We start from the raw sequence: 23,001 nt of genomic DNA, 5'->3' as shown, positions 1-23,001 counted from the left end.
GCCTACAGCAACATCAGACGCTGTTACGCTCAGCAGTTGAGATGTGGGCACAACGGAGAAAGTTCCTTTCAATTGCTCTGCAGCCAGAGATTCGAACCGGTCCACCTTTGAATTCTGTGAGGTTTGGGAGATACACACTATTTTAGAAACGTTTAAATACAGGGACAAAATGGTAAAATTAGTAAAGGAATTTTACCGAGAGTTTTTCTCTTCAAATACTTAGTGAATATATCTGTACATGTTAGTAGTGTACCATAACTTACAAATGGAGACGTAATATTAGCTTTGGGAACATGAGATGGGAAGAGCACCTTAGAAGATGGAGTATCAGTAAATTCTCAGAAAGATCCATGGTCATATTTTCATTGTGGGTTAGTTAGCTTTACTGTTCAATCACTGTATACCACATAAGAAAAGCGTTCCTGAATCATAGTGAAGACCTTAGTAATTGTCGACCAATTAGTTTACCAAACGCATAGTGGTTTCTGGTATTCTTACAAATAAGCTAAATGAAATCTTGTATGAAACCACTAAAGATATTTTGCAGACTTCAGAAGTGGACACACCACTGCAGACCATCTAAATTGATTAATCAACTAATCAAGAAAACCAGAGAATGTAATAAACATAGTTTTTGTAAATTACAAACAAATCTTTGACTAATTAGAATAAACGGCAATACTAGGCTCAGTCCTCAGGATGAAGTTGAAGAATGTAATTGTTTAAGCAAAATATTAAAACTGACTACATATGCAAATTAAGTAAAAAGACATCACAAATAGTTGGAAAAGGTTTAGTAAATATAGACATATTTTGAAAGATTCTCTGTCTGTATGTCTGAAATACAATATCATCTTACAATAGCAACCATAAACTACTTGGGAATTGACAGAAGCCATGGAGACAAAGCCAAGGCGTGCGTACAGATCGATGGATATAGATCAGTGCTGGGAATAACGCCGACAGGCAGAAAGAGGGCGAGTTTGGTAAAAGAGAAGACTGGGAAAGATATTGTGGAGGCAATAAAAATCACTATCATACTCTCAGGAAGTGAGAAATGAGAAACCCCTGGAAGGGCAAGCCCTGTTGGTTGCGTGTTTTTTTTTTTTTTTTTCGATGTTTGGATTGTCTCCCCGCCTTGCTAGGGCTGTCGGGAAACAACGCAAGAAACACGCAGCGGGTCCCGATGTTCGAACTCTCTACCACCTGCTCTTGAACTCGACAAAATATCCACTGGGCTACCGCGCGATAAAGGAATAAGAATGGGATTGAGCAAGTCACAAAACCAGAAAGGAGGCGATGGGACGGAGGAAGCGTGTTACTGGATCCAGTGAGACGGGAAGCGCTGAAGAAGACCAAACTAGTGGAAAGAAGAGATAGAAAAGTTTGCAGGAGGGGCATGACAAGTTGGCGCAGTCGAACGGCTCGTAAAAGGATGTTGGGAAGGCTACTTGTCAAAGGACTCTAGGAAGATGATTGGCCGCATAGATTGGATACTATATAAACTTATTTGATTTATTCACAAATAGTAATACATAAAAGACCACATTTTAGCCTTCATGTTGACTTTCCCTGAGAAACTACTTAAAGGGATGATCCGAGACCAGATTAAATTTTTGGAGAAAATTAATTACTGTCCGGTCGGCAGTTTGGTTTTAGATCGGGGGATCCTATGTATCGAACTTATTTATTTATTTTATATGATAAGGGTCACGAAAAGACTGAATGCGTAGACTTCTGGGAATGGAATAACTATAATAAAATATATTATTAGTAATATTAATAGTAGTAATGATGATAATAGTAATGATAATAATAATAATAATAATAATAATAAAGATAACAATATATGAATAAATAGATACATGGTTTCATAAATAAATATGCAAATAAGTAAATAAATAAACAAATAAATAGATAAATAAAAGGATCGCAAAATATGTTCAGCCCACCTTTACTGCAGCAGTGAACGCAGTGTTGGCTTCGGCGACAATGCTGATCTCTTTTGTTTGCCTCAAGAGGCTGTTCAGTGACGTCACGTGCGAAGGAATGGTGCGGACGGCCATGATGGAGGTGAAAGAGGAGCAGTAACTGATGGCAATGACTCTGGTCATAGCCAACCACACCACAACGACAATTGTAGTAGACAGGGAGCTAGGTATCGCCATTGCGTCTGGGTTGGAAAATAATAATAATAATGTTAATGATAATAGTAATAATTATAATAATAATAATAATATTATTATTGATAATGATAATAATAATGATAATAATAATGATAATAATAATAATAATAATGATAATGATAATAATAATAGTAATAATAATAATAATGATAATGATGATATGGTTTAACGTCACAAAGGCCCCCCTAACGGAAGGCTAGGACAGTGCTTCTTTACAGAGGGCTTTGTAGCTTGGGGTTTAATGAACCATACCCTTGGTTCAACTTCGGCGGTGGTGGGGTTCGAACCGCCATCGCCGCAAGTAACGACGCCCTAACCCGATGATGATACTGATGATAATAATGATAATGATAATAATAACGAGCTAAGCTTACACAATGATGAAGCACTATCGGGTCCTGAGGAGGCGACCTTTCGTCGACAATATGCTGTAACCCTTTATGAACCTAATGTATGTTCTAATTAGATGAAATAACATGGTAACTTCTATTGAAAAAATATACGTTTATCATTAATTTTTAGAAAAATCCTTTATATATAAACAAACCTTTTGCACTGATATTTTACATAAATATAATTTGTTAGTTGAAATTATAAAATAATTTTAAAAAGGGATACATATGTCCTATTGGTCGTTAAAGGGTCAATTTGGCCATAACCCTTATAATTGTGACCTTAGTAAATAGAAAACGGATATAGAAAACGAATAACGAATCAAAACGTTGGCGATTTTCCAAACAATAATTGATTCTATGGTAACCTCAGGACCCAGTCTACAGGATCCCCGGAACTTCTAGAAAGCTTTTTGGTTGAGAATCCGGGCTCGGTCCGGGAACCGAGTGCCTGTCCACAAAGCTGCACCTCAAATGATTCTTTCATGCTGTAGATTTACTACTAGTACGTATTATAATACAGTGTTCCAAAAGTATATGTCACACTGTGACATTTTATATCTTAATAACTATTGAGGATATCAAAACTCAATTTCTTTATCATGAAAGCTTATAATTTCAAGTTCCTGTACAAAAAATATGAATACAAAAGTGCAAGATTTTTTTTATTATTATCTATTAAAGGTGTTCAATGTGTGCGCCTAGAGTGGTCACACCTCCAAACGATAATCCATTTATTGCCAAACACGACCTAGCATACCGTTGTCGATGGTTGTCAAGGCTTCTGTTATTCGAGTCTTGAGGTCATCCACGTCTCTGGGAAGGGGAGGTACATACACCAAGCCTTTCAAATACCACCAGAGGAAGAAGACGCATGGAGTGAGATCTGGAGACTTAGGGGGCCACTGCAAGAGCACTCGATGTTGCACTTTTGTATTCATATTTCTTGTACAGAAACTTGAAATTATAAGCTTCCAGGATATATACATTGAGTTTTGATATTCTCAGTAGTTATTAAGATATAAAATGTCGTAATGTGATGTACATTTTTGGAACACCCTGTATATGTGACCGTAAATACTCTGGAAATACTTCACCACACTTTACACTAGTGATATACATCTGAGAACCAAAGTAATTAGTTGGTATGATTACATATGGTTATATTCATACCAACAAATATGTTCAAAATTATAATGATATTTTTTTACATTAATGACAAAAGCGACTACTCTAAGTAAAAAGAATATATATCTTGGTAATACATAAAGAGCACTCACATCCTTGATTGCTCCCCCCCCTTTTTTTTTTTTTTTTATTATTACGTAACATGGAAACATCTTCGTTATCATCATCAATTGGGGGCATACGCCAAAGAGCGCGTTCCTTCACTCACACACCGGCACCAGTCCCCACGGTCTCTCCGAGCAAGCTCCCATGCAGACACCCTTCCTTCCCACTCCAAACAACTCTCGACAGGTTCGATCAACTTGCCCCAGCCATGAATTCTGTGGGCGTCCCCTTCGTCTCCTCCTCCATCGAGGGTTGTCTCTTGTGGAGACAACGCTGAGTAGGATCAACATCAGGGAAACGTGCCACATGATGCCCATATAGCCGGAGTTGACGTCCGCGAATTACGCTGGTAACTGGCCTAGACCGAGTATCACAGTACAATGTCTGATACGAAGTCAATCCAGATCCGGGAACCGTTGACAGCCACTTTGGGGCTGCGGATTTCAAGTAGGTGAAATTCGAGACGACGATTGTCATTATTCATACACATTTACATGTATGGACGTTCACACACACTATTTCCCCTTGCCTAAGAGTGATAGTAACGGTTTGCATTGGTAGTGGGGTTTTCAAGAACTGAGCGGGTCTCGATCTCGGGTCTTTAACGTGGGGAGCTGTCGACGCTAACCAGTACACCAACTGTAAGGCCAGGAATTATTATTATCGTTTATTTGCATTTTTCTAGAAGAATCTACACGTTAGGCATTGTGGGTAAACTCTCACTCCACTCCGCCGCGATTTTATTAGAACGCATTCGTATGTAAGCATAGACTAGGAACCTTAGATTTAGGAGAAAAAAATCCCACCCTCCAGTTCAGGATTCCATTAGAGGAATATTTTAGGGGATTTATGATACATAAATGTTACATCAAGAAACGAAGTAACGGAACCTTGAATTGTAGTACGAGAAATACGAAGTGTTATTCGGGGTTTTACCAGAGATACGAACGCCCAGGGGCATCAATGGGTATCGCATTTGGAAAGGAATTAGTGCTAACCCAGACCCTCGTCCCTACTAGGTATGTTTTCATTTTTATTACAAAATGCTTGAATATTGAGGTTAATGAAAATATCTGGATATACATTTTCATATACTATTATGAGATGATGAGTGACGTGAGTGCTAACGCAGACCCTGTTCCCTACCAGGGGGAAAGTGGAGTATAAACAAACACAAAACAGAAATGAATCACATTAATCTATCGGACTGGATCGATCAAACAGTATGTAATAAGTTATAGGCATATGATAGATTGCAAAATGGACTGTGGCCGACAGCGCTCTCTCCCAACGATAAAAAAATTAATATTTAGGTTAGATTAGGAAGTAGGTGAGGTAAACATTAAACAGGTGGCCAGAAGGTTAGATCGTAATATCCATGTCTCCTAACTACGCCATTAGGCGTTCAATTATATAACCCCCTAACACACTGCCTCGCTAGTACCTCATTGTTTCAAAGATAGTTATCGCGGACTTTAAATCAACTGTGCCTACTGTTATGTTGTTCCGTTTCTATTACAACTTAATAATTAACTCATTGAAAACTTGAAATATTCTTTAGTTACCCAACCTGGAGTATGCAAACATAACATCAAAACGGTCTTAAAGGGGGAATGGAATAAAATAGTGTTTATTCAAGAATTACCACAGAGTCAAGTTAAATATTCATGTTGTAGAAGTTTTGGGTGGTGGTAGTGATCACTGCTAAGATAATTAGACTTAATATCGGATTTCCCAAATCACCATTCTATAGATATATTTGACATTCCTCGTAGGTGGTGCTCTTGATATAGCACGATTTTATGAAGACGTTATAAACATCTCGCTTATCCATTCATTATTTAATCAATATTAAATGTCACAATTTTGGCATTATATTCTTGGCGGCAGCTGTGCCATTTTGGCACTACACAACAAGTCTTGTGTGTGTGATTCACCACCACGATCTTTCATCGTGTGTTGGATCCAACACGATCGACAGCTATTACCATCCCAAATGAGAGCTTAGAGCTTATATAAATGGTCCGACCTGTACATGATGCTATGACCTTTCATATATACACACAAGTCCATGTCTAACAGAGCGAAGGGGGGGGGGGCAGCTTGCAGTAATGTGATGATTTTAAGCCCAGGCCGGCTAAATTAGTAGGCGAGTACGTTACCACTGCACTAGCAATCTGTATGTGTGAGTGTGTGTGTATTCACCTCGGATCTGCTGCAGCCTCTTTTCGAGACAGCCAGACACCACCCTACGGCAGTGAGCTCAGAGCTCATTATTAGCAGATCTCTGGGTAGGTCTGAGACCACTCACACTCCACACACCGGGAATGCAAGGTCACAACTCCTTGACTAACGTCCCATACCTACTCGCTGATAGGTGAACAGGGGCTACACGTGAAAGGAAACAAACCCAACTTGTCTCCGCCCGGCCGGGGAATCGAACCCCGGTTCTCCGGCTTGTGAGGCCATTGCCTTACCAATCCGCCACCGGGCCGTGTAAGTGTATGTGTGTGTGTGTGTGTGTGTGTGTGTGTGTATGTGTGTGTGTGTGTGTGTGTAATATAATTCATAGACTTCCATGCCACTATTTCTTTTCACATTCCCTAATACATGAAACATACAAACGCGCCAAACACCTTGTTGAACCAGCGGCCGGAAGTAAACGAGGAGAATATTCTTCACTTCTTTCGTTTCGGACTGGATTTGGAAAAGCTGGTGCAGGTAGTGGATAAGGCACACCAGGAGGTAAGACCCCAGGACGCTGGCCCAGACCCAGGCTTCAAAAGGATACAGAAAAGTCCACGAACTGACTTCGGGGCCTGGGCGTTGGTACAAGATGCTGAAGCGATCCTCGGTCAGGGCCTCTGAGAAGTCCACGACACGTGATCGGTTGAACCCTCGGATGAACGGGGAGAGGGAAATATCGGCTTTCTGTGAAGGAAGGGAGAAATATTTTAAGTTTGAACGTTGGCAAAATCAAGTAGAGTATTTGGTAAATGTCTTTTCAACTAAAACTGTTACCTAGATAGCCCGGTGAGAGAGAAATACAAACAAGTTGGTATTCTGAGAAATATTAAGTTGTTAAATTATTGAGAAATTGTTGTTAAATTATTGAGAAATATTAAGTTGTTAAATTAGCAAAGTCAAATGACTAGGCAAAGAAAAAAAAGAGAAAGAAGTAGATGTAAAAAACATATATTTATGTAAATCAGCTCTCTGTGAGGGTGAAAAAGAAAAAATGTCAAATTGCTAAATTAGCGAAATCAAATGGAGTATTTGATAATCATATCTGCAGTTGCTATCAAACTGTCCCAGTGACAAAGAAAACTAGGATTATATATTTTAATATATTTTATTTACAGGGGAAAAGGGGACAAGTGTGAGCGTAGTAGTTTCAGAGAGATCAGCTCGTTAAGTGTAGTTGGGAAGGCTTATGGGAGGGTCTTGACTGAGAGGGTTAGGAGAAGAACAGAGGGAGTAATTGGTGAGGAACAGTGTGGGTTTAGGACAGGCAGGGGTTGCGTAGATCAGATTTTTGTGGTAAGACAGATATGTGAGAAAGCTTTAGTAAAAGGTAAAGATGTTTTCTGGGCTTTTATGGATTTGGAAAAGGCTTATGACAGGGTAGACAGGAAGGCACTGTGGGAGATATTTTCAGATATATGGGATAGGAGGAAAGATTTTAAGAGCAGTCAAGAGTTTTTACGAGAGTAGTAAAACATGTGTTAGGGTTAGAAATGGAGAGAGTGAGTGGTTTGAGGAAAAGGTGGGACTTCGTCAGGGATGTGTTATGTCGCCTTGGCTATTCAATTTATACATGGATGACCTGTTGCGAGAGGTAGTGGGTCGGGGATTGGAGATGGTTAAAGAAAATCGAGAAAAGTGGGAGATAAGCCAGTTGTTGTTTGCTGACGACACTGCACTTGTAGCAAGATCAGAGGAGGGATTGAGGAAGTTGATGACACACTTTGGGAAGGTGTGCGAAAGAAGGAAGTTGAAAATAAATGTGGGTAAAGATAAGGTGATGAAATGTATAAGGGGAGAAAGTGACAGCAGACTGGAAATGAGTGTTAAGTGAAAGAAACTGGAGGAAGTGGATAGTTTTATATACTTGGGTGCGAGTGAGGCGGGAAAGGGAGGAGTGTAGTGAAAAATAGACATTTGGGAATGGATGCTAAGAGGAGATTGTATGAAGGCGTGATTGTGCCGACAACATTGTATGGGGCAGAAACATGGAACATAAGAGAGGAGAAGTTTGAATGTGTTTGAGATGAGGTGACTGAGAAGTATGATAGGGGTTACTAGGCTGGACAGAGTGAGAAATGAGGAGGTGAGGAGGAGAATGGGGGTAGAAAGGGAGTTGGGAGATAGGGTTGATAAAAGAGTATTGGGATAGTTTGGACACAGAAAGAATGGGTGAAGATCAGTAAAAGAGATGTGAAAGGCAGAGGTGGAAGGAGTGAACATGAGGGGGCGACCAAGGATGAAATGGGTGGATGTGGTAAAAGGGGCATTGGGAAAGAGGGGAATATCTGTTGAGGAAGGACGGGAGAGGACAGAAGATAGGGGTGAATGCATGATGCTGTGATGCATGAGGTGGAATGGGTGGGGGATGGGGTGGTGAGGGAGTATATGTGAAAAATAAATTGACGCGGCCCAAAGGGATTTCTCCCCATCTCTTTTTCTGCATGAGTGGACGGAGAAGGGGAGTCGCCGATGTAATGAAGCGGCCTTGCTGTGGATGTGCTCTGTCTTGCCACACTTCTTCTTACCCAGGGCAGTGGGTAAGATGCAGGGATGACCCCTCATCCAGGAGGTGCTAAGACAAGAGGGAGGGAAGGGGGTGGATGGGAGTGGAGTATGTTGGGGATGGAATAGGTGGGAGTGGTTTTTATGCCTTTGTTTTTTGGCTACCTACCTTGTAAGGGGAAAAAAGCCTTTGGTACATGTATGTATATATTATATATTATTATTGTATATCATTGATATACATTGTACGTTGTATATTATTATTTTTGTTGTATGTATCGCATATATTATATATCATGTTTGTTGTAGTTCGAGAGGTCAGTTTGAAACGATTTAGTATCTGCTAGATTATCTTAAGAGTTAAATGTTTGAAAGTCAGCAGACAATTAAATGTTAAACATAACTTACAAAATTATCTTAGGAGTTAAATGTTTGAAAGTCAGCAGACAATTAAATGTTAAACATATCTTACAAAATTATCTTAGGAGTTAAATGTTTGAAAGTCAGCAGACAATTAAATGTTAAAGATAATTTACAAAATTCGAATGTAAGTAATGGGTGACAGGAAAGTATCTTCTTTTTTATGACGGACTGGTCTGAGATTTTTATATATTTACTAGGTTTATTATCCCGAATGCATATGCTAATTTTCGTAAAGATCCGTTAGAAAGTTTCTGTTACGGCCATGTCACACTACGCGTCTTTCGAGTCAGGGTGACCTGGAGCAGGGGTGAAAGGCACGTACCTTTTCCCCGTCCTGTGTTCAAACGGTGACTCAATGCCATGGATGAATGACGCACGCTACTCATTCATCCCTGGCATTTCTATCTTTGCACAGGTGATGTTTCACTTGTCACAGGCACACGTTATCCTTGTACAGTTCTATCAGTTGAATAACATCCTCACGAAGCCAGTAGAACTGCGACTTTTGTGACATGATAAGTGAGGCGGTTTGGTGGGTCTTCTGTTGCGGTTCACCAATCTACCATTTCTGGAGAAATAATGGCGCGAGTCTAGTGCCCTGTGTGCCTCAGTTTGAGTGTGTTGCGGGGACCGCCGGGGTCCCATGATTTGACGCGTAGTGTGACGGGGCCTTTACACATTTCAACAGCAAGGACGTCCAGCTCTTGATAGATAGATAGGTGCCGCCTTAATATGTGGCCTACCTTTTTGAAATTGGTTTAGTATGTGGCCTACCCTATTTGAATGTGTCCTACCTCAGGAAATTTTTAAAACAAACAACAATACTTTAAGAATATCAATAATCAAAAAGCAATTTATCAACAAGTCATACAAAAACTTCTCGGATATCCTGCTAAATGCATAAAGATAAGAAAGCCACATACTATACTGGCACCGGTTAGGTTAGGTTAGACTTTCTTGATATTTGCACTTGCTGGCCGAAACGTCCTACCCCGCAACGTCCGTGGCCGAAACGTCCTCCACTCGCTTTGGCCACTAACCTAACCCAACACACCTAACCTAACCTAACCTCGGTGCGTTCCTCGGTGCTTTGAATAGGTAGGCCACATACTATACCAGAAAAAAAATCGTAGGCCACATACTAAAGCAGCGCCGACACATGTTTAAATATATATTATATATTAATAAATATTTTAATATATATTTAAGGGAAAATAGATTCTAGAGGTAAGGTTTCAACCTTGAGAACGGACCTGGTGTTGGATAAAACCTATCATGCCGTCGTAAGAACCATCAGGCTGTATAACTCCCCAGGCGTCAGTCGGAGGCTTCACCAACCGATACCTGTCAAAAGAGATAGAGTAAACCCTGGAGATATCGAATTAAATGGGGGGAAGGCTTGGTCGTTATAGCCGCAAGTACTTACTGTACTTCATTTTCCATGCATCCGCCATCGCATATACCGACCTTGTTCGTTATATCCGATGGATGATCGGTAGGTCTCAGTAGGGTCGATATAGCTGAAATAAGGTGTAACGAGATTCGGTATAGCGAGGGTTTACAATAGACAAGGTCCATGTACCTTGACAGTAGAGTACTTCACGTACAAAGGCTTCCAAATCACTTCATGTACAACGTGAACTGGAGTTCAACAAAGAAATGAATTGGTGTGAAACGTATTTACTCCAATTATACAGGTGAATATTCCGCAACCCCGGAAGGGTTTCGTATATGTATACAAGAGGAGAAAGATGGAAGTAAATGTAGGCAAAAGTAAGATAATGAGGCATAAAGGGGTTATCACACTGGGATATTTTTCCTCCGACATCCTACCTCCAACATCCATTTGAATAATTAGAATATGATTTCGCTTATAGAAATCTTGACGTCTCTAGGGAATGTTTAGCATTCATATAGGTTTACAATATTTTAGTTTATCATTCAGCTTTACTATATATGACGGAAAAATAATTTCATGTTTGGAGATTTGAAAAATAAGTGGTAAACGAAATATTATTTATTCAAACGAACTCTGAACTGTCGGTGCTGGTGAAACCCGTGGAAGCCCAGTGTGATAATCCTATAAGGTGGGTTAAAGGTAAACTTGAAAGGAGAGGATTTAAGGAAGTGGCGAGTTTTAAGTATCGGTCACGTTTTGCAGGGGTTGGAGGGATTGTGGTAGAGACGAATTATAGAGTAAAAGAGGCAATTATATGTTTAGGATGGATGAAAAGTATGAGGATGAACGCAAAGAGAGTATTGTGCGAAAGGGTAATTGTATCCATGTCATTATATGGAACAGAGACTTGGAGTTTAAAGGAGGCAGAAAGGAAGATCCTATACGTGTCTGAGATGAAGTGTTTAAGAAATATGATGGGAGTTACGAATATGGACAGTGTGAGAAGTGAATAAGTGAGGAGAGGACGGATATGGAAAGAGAACTGGCAGAAAGGGTTGATCAAAGAACACCGGGATAGATTGGGCAAGAGTTATCTGTACGTTGCTGGAATGATTTCTTCATAGATGTGAGTGAAACATCTGGTTGCAGTTGTATGTTGATGGAAGGTTTATCCAAACGAATAAAAACTGATTCAGTCATCCTTAGTCTCTTCCTATCTTGTTCGCGGTAAAGAATGGATGTTTGTGTTTCTATTGTTGTCTGGTCAGGGTGTTTCCATGGACATTGTTCGTATGGAGAAGAATGTGCTGTCATCTTTTTAGACGAGGTAGTAGTAGTTGAACGAATATACCGCCTTAATTCTCGGCATATAGGCTCAACTACTACTACCTTGTCTAAAAGGATGACAGCATATTTACAGTATGGGGTTATCCTTCGCCACACCAACAATGTCCATGAAACCCCCTCACCAGACAACAAATGGAAACACAAACATCCATTCTTAACCGCGAACAAGATAGGAAGAGATTGAAGATGACTGAATCAGTCTTTATTCGTTTACATAAACCGTTGTAGTCGCGCGTCAATACCTCCGTTTTCTGTGGTTAAGTTTAGCGCGTATTTTGTTTCCACGAATTCCAATGTTATTGTAAAAATTGTATTTCACCTTCATCCATATAAAACTATTTATTTTCATTATAGTTATTATAATCTATTTTTGTATAATAATCAACCCTATGTACATACACATATTTGCATATGTAATCTTTTCATTACGTAGCCTACATGAAGGTGTGCACTACAATGTAATGGTTCATAATAAACCATTGTAAATCATCGTGCAAAAAAGTCCACAAGACTATAAATTTAACCAAGCAAGTGGGTCTGCCCCACACTTATTATAGCTCTAACTTCCTTCCATTTCGTTCTTTCCTTCCACTAAACCCCCAATCCCCCCTCCCTCCCTCTCCCCCATCTTATCTATCCTGCCCTCTAACTAATCACAGTGTTGGCCTACAAGTAAACATAGTCCCGGCAATGCTAGGTGTCAATACCAACTAATTTTCTGCTAGGCATTAAAATGGGTCTTTATCACTTTAACAAAGAATTAATGTCCATCGACTTTCAAGTGGAGTTAAAAGTGTTATATCTATGAGGGTATTTTTCCACCATTTATGTTCAACTCGGTGGCGTTTCGCAGATAGCTACGAACGACATTCTCCCAGGAATTCTTCGGGGGTACAAAATCCCACCCATCACGCTCCATGTATCATTACTGTTCTTGTATTCACGTTATCATAACTATTACAACTCCTGAAGATGGCCCCTGTTTGTGTCCGAAGACGTCTCGAGTAAAGCAACATGTACCTTGGAGAATTTATCAATACCCTGGCCTTCAACCTTTGCTCTCGCATACGACGTAGAGTACTTCATACAAATGGAACAATGCTTAGACTTCGCCTGCATTCAAAATGGCCTTATAAACTATATATATACTGTATATATGTATATATATATATATACAGTATATATATATATATATATATATATACATGTATATATATATATATATATATATATATATGTGTGTGTGTGTGTGTGTGTGTGTGTGTGTGTGTGTGTGTGTGTGTGTGTGTGTGTCTGTGTGTGTGTGTGTGTGTGATTCACCATGGTCTTGGATATCGTGTTGGACTCGTGATTGACAGTTATTAACCTCCCGGATGAGAGCTCAGAGCTCGTATGGCCGATCTATGGATAACACCGTGACCTTACACGCACATACTCACCCAACTCCCCGCCCACGAGAGTTGGAGTAACAACCCGCAGCGCAGCGGTACTGAAATTATTTTAAACCTGGTCGGGATTCGATCCCGGACTGCCGCAGTGGCAGGCGAAAATTCTAACCACCGCGCCACGTGGTTGTGTTGTGCATGTGTGAATTCACATTGGTATTTTCATCACGTGCTGCTCTCGTGAACGACAGCTATTTCCCTCCCGGAGGAGAGCTCAGAGCTCATATGACCGATCTATGGGTAATATGACTTTACACGCACACACGCTCCCAACTCCCCGCTCACGAGAGTTACAATAACGACTCGAAGCGCAGCGATACTGTGTGTGTGCGTTTACTTAATCCTATTTACCAAATCGTAGCAGGAAAGGAGCGACGCTCGTCGGGTCCCGTTTCCTACTCTCCAATTATCATACATCAGCTCAATGTGTTTGTTCGTTTATATACCAAGCATAAGTCATTGATTACGAATGAACCTTTCCTCTAGAGCTGGGGGAGGAGGCATCCCGAGGGAACATACACACATGCATAATCGCAATTACACACACTCGTGTCGTAGTTGGTAGAGTTCCCGACTCCCACTACGGAGGTCAGGGTTCGAATCTCGCCTAGGGCTGAAATAATTTCAGTATCGCCGCGCTGCGGGTTGTTACTCCAACTCTCGTGAGCGGGGAGTTGTGTGTGTGTGTGTGTGCGTGTAAGGTCACAGCATTACCCATAGATCGGTCATATACGAACTCTAAGCTCTCTTCCGGGAGGGAAATAGCTGTCGATCACGAGTTCAACACGTGATCATAAAACCATGGTGAATCACACACACACACACACACTTGGGAACAGTTGTCATCTCAAGCGGTCGAGCTGCTCACCTGAAGTTGACACTCTGGGCGACATAGTCTAGCGCCTCGACCAGGGGGCCCGACGCCTGAAGAGAGCCGTTGGCCAGCTCCTGAAGCCCCAGGTAGGGCAACCACTGTAGGACAGCCACCAGGACCAGGGGCGGCTCGTCAAACCTGTATAGGGAGGGGAGAAAGAGAGGGTAAGGTGGTGAAACTTAGGTAAATACAGAATGGGCATCCGTGGTTATGTACAAATGGCTTCTATTGGATGTAAAGTAGAGCCTGGTGTTTTTGGAAGTTTGGCAGCGAAAAGATACCAACCACAGTGTTACTTACAAGTGATTGCAACTATGTAACCAGATTCTAAAGTTCGATTTGAACACTGCATTATTAGTCTGTGTTAATAAATGGCACCATATTGCATCCTATGTTGCGAGTATGTTTAATATTTAGACTTTTCAAATGTTGAAAAATAAAGTGAACAGCTTGTGGTATTGGGAGATAAGAAGGATGCAAGGCTGTCGGTCATCTTTGGAGTCTCTCTCTCTCTCTCTCTCTCTCTCTCTCTCTCTCTCTCTCTCTCTCTCTCTCTCTCTCTCTCTCTCTCTCTCTCTCTCTCTCTCTCTCCTTGTATACATATATACTATGAGCTTTCCTTCCCCCATTATAAAGGGGATAGCCAAAGTCAAAGACACGTCCCCACTCCCACCCAATCCACTCCCATCTTCCACCCTCCGTTGTGCGACGACATTGTATGGGGCAGAGACTTGCAATTTAAGAGAGGCAGAGAGTAAAAGTTTAAATGTGTTTTGGACGAAATGTCTGAAAAGTATGGTAGAGGTTACTAGGTTGGATAGAGTGAGAAACGAGGTGAGGAGGAGATCGGGAGTGAAAAAGGAGATGGTAGATAAGGCTGATGAAAGATTATTGGGATGGTTTGGACACGTGGAAAAAATGAGTGAGGAAAGATTAGTAAAAGAGGCGTGGAAGGCAGAGATGGAGGAAGTGAACCTGAGGGGACGACCGAGGATGAGATGGGTGGATGAGGTGAAGGGGGCGTTGAGAAAAAGGGGAATGGCTGCTGAGCAAGGAAGGGAGAAGGCAGGATATAGGGATAAGTGAAGAGTGGCTGTGTATAGAAGATACTGTTATGCAAGGAAGGGAGAGGTGGGGAATGGGGAGGTAGGGAGTGCTTAGGTGTGATATTTGGACGCAGCCCGAAGTGATATATATATATATATATATATATATATATATATGTATATATATATATATATATATATATATATGTCTACGTGTGTGTATGTTTGTGCTTACCTAATTGTAGTATACAGGAAAGGAGCAACGCTCGTGAGGACCCGTCTCCTACTCTCCAATTCGTGATACCGTACGCGTGTGCACGTATGTGTATGCGTGTATTTTTTGTGCGTATATGTGTATGTGTGTGTTGTATGTGTTTACGTCTTTGGGGTCTCTTCAGTGCCCCGGGGGTGGGGTGGGGGGGACCTCATCTCGACGTCCCGAATTAAAACGCAACAGGGCAGGATAACGGAGTTATCACACTGGGCTATTTTTCCTCCGACATCTTACCTCCATCCTCCATTTGAATAACTGGAATATGACTTGGCTTGCAGAAACCTAGACTTTTCTAAGAACATTTCGACCTGGATTGGGTCTAAGTACATGTACTTGTTCTTGGACTTAAGTACAGATTTTCATGTACTTGTGGTTTAGAAATCAGTGGTACTGTTACTTAGACCCAAAATACTTTGAAAATAACAAGTACATTATTTTGCAAACAAATACATTGTATTTAATCGAAAGTTATATACTATATATGATTCTAGCGAAATTTGTGATTATACTATGTGGTAAATGCATTATTCTGTTGTTTTTAGTGATAAAACTACAAGGTATATTATTGATATAAGACAAGGGACAAGTTTTAATGCCCTGATATGTTTTGGATCAAATTTAATTTTTATTACTGATATGAGAAATATATGAATAGTCTTTGACATTTGCATCATAGGGAATATTACTTATTCAAGTTATTCATAAAAGATATGTTCTTGATTTGTGATTCTATGATAAAAGCAGTGATGTGCTGAAATAAAGGTAATTTTTCCATTTAGTTTTCAATATAGATTACTACTTTTAAACAATGTACTCATTAATGTGTATATACGAAAATTACTAACTTTACGAATCTGCCACCGGATTTTTTTTTATCAAATAAAGTAATTACAATGGCATATACTTGGACTTATGTACATAGCAAAATGACTGTTTTACATGGAAAAATATCCAGGTACCAATCCTGAATTCAACAGAATATCTAACATTCGTGTATATGACGGAAAGATAATTTGATATTTAGAAATTTGAAAAATAAAATGTTGCAACCGAAGTCGTTTTTACTCAAATGAACTCTCAACTGTTGGCGCTGGTGAATCCCGTGGAAGCCCAGTCGCATGCAACCCGTATGTTTGTGTTACAGCTAAGATAAATAAATAAGGTTATTAAAATCCGTACTACGTAATGTCTCGTAAATGTCATTATTCCCAATACTCTTTTTGTGTGAGTGTGTGTGTGTATGTGCGCGCGCGTGACCAAATATAGTAAAGGTGAGAGATACAGTTGGTTAATCAGAAAATTGGAGACGATTTTTCTGTGCAGTATATACATGACCATCATCTATAACGGACGACCATACTTACACCCGACAGGAATGCTTTGTAAATATCAATACTCGTGTGATTAAGTTACTGCAGTCATAATTTTATGAATGTGGCAGGCTTACTTGAACTGGCGTGGGTTGTTGTGAAGCCGTTGGACAAGAGTGGCGTTCCTGAAGGCCTGACGTAGACTTGACGTCATGTCGTTGTTCGGACGTCTGATGGCGGGAATGAGGTGCCCTCCAAGTTGCAGGGCCAAGGAACTTTAGGAAAGGTGATAATAAAGTTGTAGGTTAGAGTCGTTCACGAGAAGCTTAGAGCACGAGGTACAGAGGTTTATGGAAAAAGATAAATAGACATTCCTGGAATTGTATTAGAATTACTGGTATCCATTGTTGCCTTGAGTTTCTTTGACTAGAAGTTCACTGTCCCCATGGTAGCCAAGAACGGTCCTTGGGACTTTCCGTAGATCTCTCCGGGGAGAAGTGTTGGGTTGTAGGGGGTGTTGTGTTAATGTGGCTCTATTTCCAAATCACTGGTTGATTGTAATGGTAGTAACAGTAGAAGTAGTGGTAGTAGTAGTAGTAGTAGTAGTAGTAGTAGTAGTAGTAGTAGTAGTAGTAGTAGTAGTAGTAGTAGTAGTAGTGGTGGTGGTGGTAGTGGTAGTAGTGGTAGTGGTGGTAGTGGTAGTAGTGGTAGTGGTAGTTGTAGTAGTGGTAGTAGTAGTAGTGGTAGTAGTAGTGGTAGTAGTAGTGGTAGTTATAGTAGTAGTGGCAGTGGTGGCACCATGTGGTGAGGACGTGATTATAGAGAATTTGTGTTGGGGGGGGGGTGGATGAAACCAATATAGTGTAATAGAGGACGGCATCATCTGTGCCTCACGTGAAAACGAACATGGTAAGTGTTATGAGATTGGCGAAGAGTGACACAAGTAGTAAATTGGTGAGAATGGTGCCGTGAATGCCAGGAGGACCAAGGAGCAAGGGAAGACAAGGTGGAACGAATCAACTGCCCTCGCAAGTAACCGTCCTGAAGCACTAAGCCACGAGGTTATATAAACAAAACGATCATACCAAAATCTGCCTATGGTATTAAAAAACAAACTTTTAAGCTACTTTTTTTTTTTCATTTCATCTGTTTACCTTTTCAAATATCAACACACATAACAGAAATTCTAAGCTACTTTACAGGTATAAGTAATTTAATTATTTTTCTTTTCAAATATATACATATAGATATAGCAGAATACATATAGCACAGAATACATATAGCAGAAATTCAATTATGCTTGGCATCCTGTCCACACCACCACAAGCCTGAATGCATTGATTATTCGTAAATAATATTTTGTATCTACTTATCTATTTCCGTTTATAACTTGTATTGTATTGGTCTCGTGTTCTAGGTTTGTCTATCCATTTATCTTTCTCCGTATCCCTCCCTTTTTCTCTCTTTCTCTCACAATCTCTCTCTCTCTCTTGTTCATTACAGCTATAATTGTTCTACTCTGATTTTGTGAATATATTTTTGTAAATGGATATATCCATAAACTCAGAATATTGCCGTCTAGGACAGTTTGGGCTATGGCGTGTTTTGCCTTCTATAATAATTTCATGGTCAACAAAAAATAAACGGGGTTCAAAATGGGCCATGAACTAAAATAGGCTGGGAACCAGAGATATTAGGTTTTGTTTGCCATACTTTCGGTGATTGGGCAAGATAGTTCTAAGGCATAAATCCTTCAGCACCCAGCTCAAGACTTCTCCCCGGGCCTGTAGCCCTCCTTGCACCTGTCCTTTCAGGTCGTCCCTTACCTATGTGTTGCTGTTTTAGCTCATGGGGTTTGTTCATGCCACTGAACAAAATCGTCTGGCATCCACGATCTGCTTCTGGTGTCTGGTTTGTGGTCCCTCTTGGAAGCATCTGGGGAACTATGAGGAGGGACTGGACCGGACTTCAGTTAAGAAACCACTTTTCTAACTTCTTCCCTTATCTCCCTTCTCTTTGTCATCGTTGGCTAAGCTTGGCAAACAATTTGGTGATCTCTCTGATTTGCTATGTTTATGTCTGTATGTTGCCAGTACTCACCAGCCTGTACGTGTGATTCACCACTGTCTTGGATTACGTGTTGCACTCGTGATCGACATCTATTGACCTCCTGGATGAGAGCTCAGAGCTCATATAATGTCCGTTCTATGTGTAATGGTGTGACATCTCTCACACACACGCACGCATGCACACACACACACACACACACACACTTCAACGAACGGACGGCTTAGAAGACGTTCTGAAGAAAATTGAAGTTTTGTGGATCCCAACTCAAAGAGAAGTGCCTATTGTATTTACAGGGTGGGGGGAAATTGCTCGTGGGGTAGTAGGAAAGTAGGGAAAGAGGAGAAGGGGAGGGATTACTGAGGGAAATGGAAGGAAATGAGGAAGGAGTAGACTTGGCCCAGGCAGACAGGCGAAAGGTAAACAAACGGCCCCCCGACGACGATGAAATGTCTAATAAAAATGTAAAGATTAGAAGTATAGATAAGAGCAATACAGTAGAAAGTGATGAGAATATTTTCCAGGGATTTAAAGAGGGTGGGTGGGGGGTGGGGGGACCCACCCCCCCCCCCCCCCCCCCCCCCCGACTGACAAGACTAGAAGAGAAGGTCGATAAGATGATCGAGGACTTGGAGCGTAGGTTCGGTCATGTTAACAATATTCTACAAAGGGTTGAAAAATTGGAAGAACTAGAGAAGGCGAACAAAAACTTAACTGATGAAATAGAAAACCTGAAAAGACAGTTAAAAGAAGTAAAGGTGGAGAATGAGGAATTGAAGAGGAATAGTAAAGAAAACAGAGAGGGATGGAAGTCGATAAAAGAAAACAGTAAAGTTGCATTTACTGATATAATTAAACAGCAAATGAGAGAACAAACTGAAGACTCAGTTATTAAAGTGATGAGACAGAAGGAGAATATAGTAAGAGACTTAGCTGACAAAAAGAAATGTATAATTATATTAGAAATGGAAGAGAAACATAACCCAGATAGAACCTCAAGAACCAATGAGGAAAATGAAAAAGTAAGCAGTTTACTAAAATTAGTTCAGGAAGATGAACCAGAAATTATGAAGAAAATTGAGGAAAAATTCAGGCTCGGAAAGTATAGTACAGATAAGACCAGACCAATTAAGATTAAATTCAGGTCACAAACGACGGCAGAGAATATCTTATCCAAAACAGGGAAACTAGCAACAAGTGAACAATATAAAAAGGTATGGATAAAAAGGGAAATGAATAAAGAGGAAAGAGAGGAAGAAAAGTAGAAAAGACTTGAAGCTAAGAAAAAAAAAACGAGAGCAGAACGGAGTCAGAGAAAGAGAGATTCTATTGGAGAGTAGTGAATATGAAACTAAGGCAGTTCGACATACAAGAGAAAAACAAAAGGGAAACAGAGAACACAATGGAAGTGACAGAAAACTAAGAGTGTCTTACACAAATATAGATGGATTAATAACAGGATTGAATGAGCTGAATGATTATTTGAAAGAAAAAGAACCTAAGACATAAAAAAGACATAATGGGAATTGTAGAAACAAAATAAATTAAAAGGCCCACTACCACCCAACAGTGTAGGACATGATGCATATAATTATTGGATTAGAAACAGAGAGAAAAAGCAAGGGGTGGAGTTATGTTCCTGACTAAGAAGGATATAAACGTGAAGGGTGACAAAAATGGAAAGAATACAGAAAAGATGAAAATCATAAAAGTCGAAGACATAGAAAAAAAGAAAAGAAAAATTTGTGATGAATTATGTGCCTCCAAAAACAGCCTCATGGGAGGAGAGTGAACATAAAAGTATGTTAGAGGACACAAAGATAACATTAAATAAAATAATGGAAGATGGAGGAAGAATAGTTATGATGGGCGACTTTAATTGCAAAGAAATCTGCTGGAAAGAAATGACAGTAAAGGGTGGAGACGGCTCATGGGGAAACGCTCTACTTGAGATGATTACTGACCATACAATGACACAATGGATACAGGAGAACACCAGGTATAGAAATGAAGAAGAACCATCGAGACTAGACTTAATAATTACATCTGAACCTAGAATAGTGGACAAGATTGAATATAAAACACCAATAAGTAAAAGTGACCACATATTGATTGAACTGGAACTTAATGAAGAAAAATATATGAAAAGAAATGAGCAATATAGAAAAGGAAGAATGATGTATGAAAAAAACTAAATTTGATAAAATAAGAGAATTCTTTCAAAAGGAAAACTGGGAAGAAATATACAAAGAAGAAACAACAGTGGAAGAGAAATGGAATATTTTGACAAAAATTTACAAAAAAGGAGTGGAAAAGTATGTCCCAAGACAAAAACAAGAAAAAGAATATGTAAAATGCTGGTACAATAAAAGTTGTAGGGAGTTAAAAGACAAAAGAGACAAAGCCTGGACCAGATTGAAAAAAAGACAGAAGACCTGAAAAATGGAAAATATATACCGGTTATAGAAATGAATATGTACAAACGTGCAGAGAGGAAAAGAGAAAATATGAAAAAGATGTCATAGAAAAGTGTAAAGATCAACCAAAACTATTTTACAGATTTGTAAACAATAAACTGAAAAACAAACAAGACTTGGAGAAATTAAGACAAGAGGGAGTTGAATACACTGAGGAAATGGAAATGGCGGAAATTATGAACAAACATTTTAAATCAGTGTTTACAAGGGAGAACATACAACCTGAAGAGATTGAATGGAAAGAGAAAGTCTCCCCTATGGAAGAAATAGAAGTAACAAAGAATGAAATATTGACACACTTGAGTAATCTTGATGTCAGAAAATCGCATGGACCAGATGATATAGCAAACTGGATTCTGAAAGAATGCAGGAATGAACTGGCAGACAAAATACATAGCATACTAAACAGTTCCTTGAAAGAAGGAAAAGTTCCAGAAGATTGGAAAAAAGCAAATATAGTACCTATATATAAAGGAGGAAATAAAGAAGAACCTACCAACTATAGACCAGTCTCTCTAACAAGTACAATAGCAAAAATTTGTGAAAGAATTATCAAAAGTAGATGGGTAAAATATTTAGAAAAAGACAAAGTGTTAAATCCAAGGCAATTTGGATTCAGACAAGGACGATCATGCGTCACCAATTTAATATGTTTCTATTCAAGGCTAATAGATATAATACAAGAAAGAGATGGATGGGCGGACTGTGCATTTCTAGACCTAAAGAAAGCTTTTGACAAAGTACCACATAAGAAGTTGCTTAAGAAATTAGAAACTGAAGGAGGAATACAGGGAAAACTACTAAATTGGATGGAAGACTTTTTGCAAGAAAGAAAAATGAGAGTAGTGATAAGAAACCAGCACTCAAAATGGGATGAAGTAATAAGCGGTGTTCCGCAGGGAACAGTTCTGGCCCCAATAATGTTTGCTATATATATTAATGATATGGATGAAGGAACTGAAAGCTATATGAGCTTCTTTGCAGATGATGCAAAACTACTGAAAAGAGTGAAAACTGAAGAAGATTGTGAATCACTACAGAGAGACCTAAATATAGTACAGAAATGGAGTAGGAAGTGGGAGATACAAAAAAGTGTAGTATAATAGAATTTGGAAAAAGCAAAAACAGAATAACAGGAGCATATAAATTGGGAGAAGAAGGAATAAAAAAGTAGAAAATGAGAAGGACCTGGGAGTCATTGTTATGAATAATATGTCACCTGAGAAACATATAAATAAGATTTTTGGAGAAACTTATAATTTAATAAGAACAATCAAAGTTGCATTTACATACCTGGATGAAGAAATGGTGAAGAAAATCCTAATCACCCTGATAAGACCAAGATTGGAATATGCAGCAACGATATGGTCACCAAGTACAAAAAAAATGTATAAAAAACTTGAAAGAATACAAAGAGCAATTACAAAACTGGCACCAACACTCTCAAAACTATCATATGAAGAGAGACTAGAAAAACTTGAACTACAGACACTAGAGCAAAGAAGAGAGAGAGGAGATTTGATAGCTATTTACAGAATCATGAAAGGCATAGAAATTACTGATAGAGAGAATCTGATAAAATGGGATGACAGAAATACAAGAGGACACGGAAAGAAAAAAAAAAGACAGCTATAGAAGAGACTTGAAAAAGAACAGCTTTCCTCACAGAGTAATAAACAGTTGGAACAAGTTAGATGAGAAAGTGGTGTGTGCAAAAAC

General features: G+C 39.6%; 1 protein-coding gene across 1 annotated transcript; it reads right to left on the bottom strand.

The window, feature by feature from the left end:
• Window positions 1-6,215: 6,215 nt before the first annotated feature.
• LOC143034142 (glutamate receptor ionotropic, delta-2-like) lies at window positions 6,216-16,983 on the bottom strand. Its single transcript, XM_076200088.1, has 4 exons — window positions 16,876-16,983; window positions 14,103-14,246; window positions 10,297-10,387; window positions 6,216-6,802 (listed from the first exon to the last, which is right to left on the bottom strand). The coding sequence occupies exons 1-4, from the start codon at window positions 16,950-16,952 to the stop codon at window positions 6,260-6,262; spliced, it is 855 nt and encodes a 284-aa protein (XP_076056203.1). The 5' UTR covers window positions 16,953-16,983; the 3' UTR covers window positions 6,216-6,259.
• Between the last annotated feature and the right edge of the window lie 6,018 nt (window positions 16,984-23,001).

The sequence above is a fragment of the Oratosquilla oratoria genome, chromosome 17 (genome assembly GCF_046742065.1).
Source record: "Oratosquilla oratoria isolate Oo_2021 chromosome 17, ASM4674206v1, whole genome shotgun sequence".
NCBI classification, from domain to species: domain Eukaryota; kingdom Metazoa; phylum Arthropoda; class Malacostraca; order Stomatopoda; family Squillidae; genus Oratosquilla; species Oratosquilla oratoria.
Note: the sequence above shows the minus strand (reverse complement) of the source record. Positions and strands in the feature narration are given on the sequence as shown.

Coding starts and splice junctions, on each gene's coding strand:
- LOC143034142 (XM_076200088.1), bottom strand. CDS start 16,952: ATGACGTCAAGTCTACGTCAGGCCTTCAGGAACGCCACTCTTGTCCAA. Junction 14,247..16,875: donor AACAACCCACGCCAGTTCAA/GTAAGCCTGCCA, acceptor CTCCCTATACAG/GTTTGACGAGCCGCCCCTGG. Junction 6,803..10,296: donor TAGGTTTTATCCAACACCAG/GTCCGTTCTCAA, acceptor CTTCCTTCACAG/AAAGCCGATATTTCCCTCTC.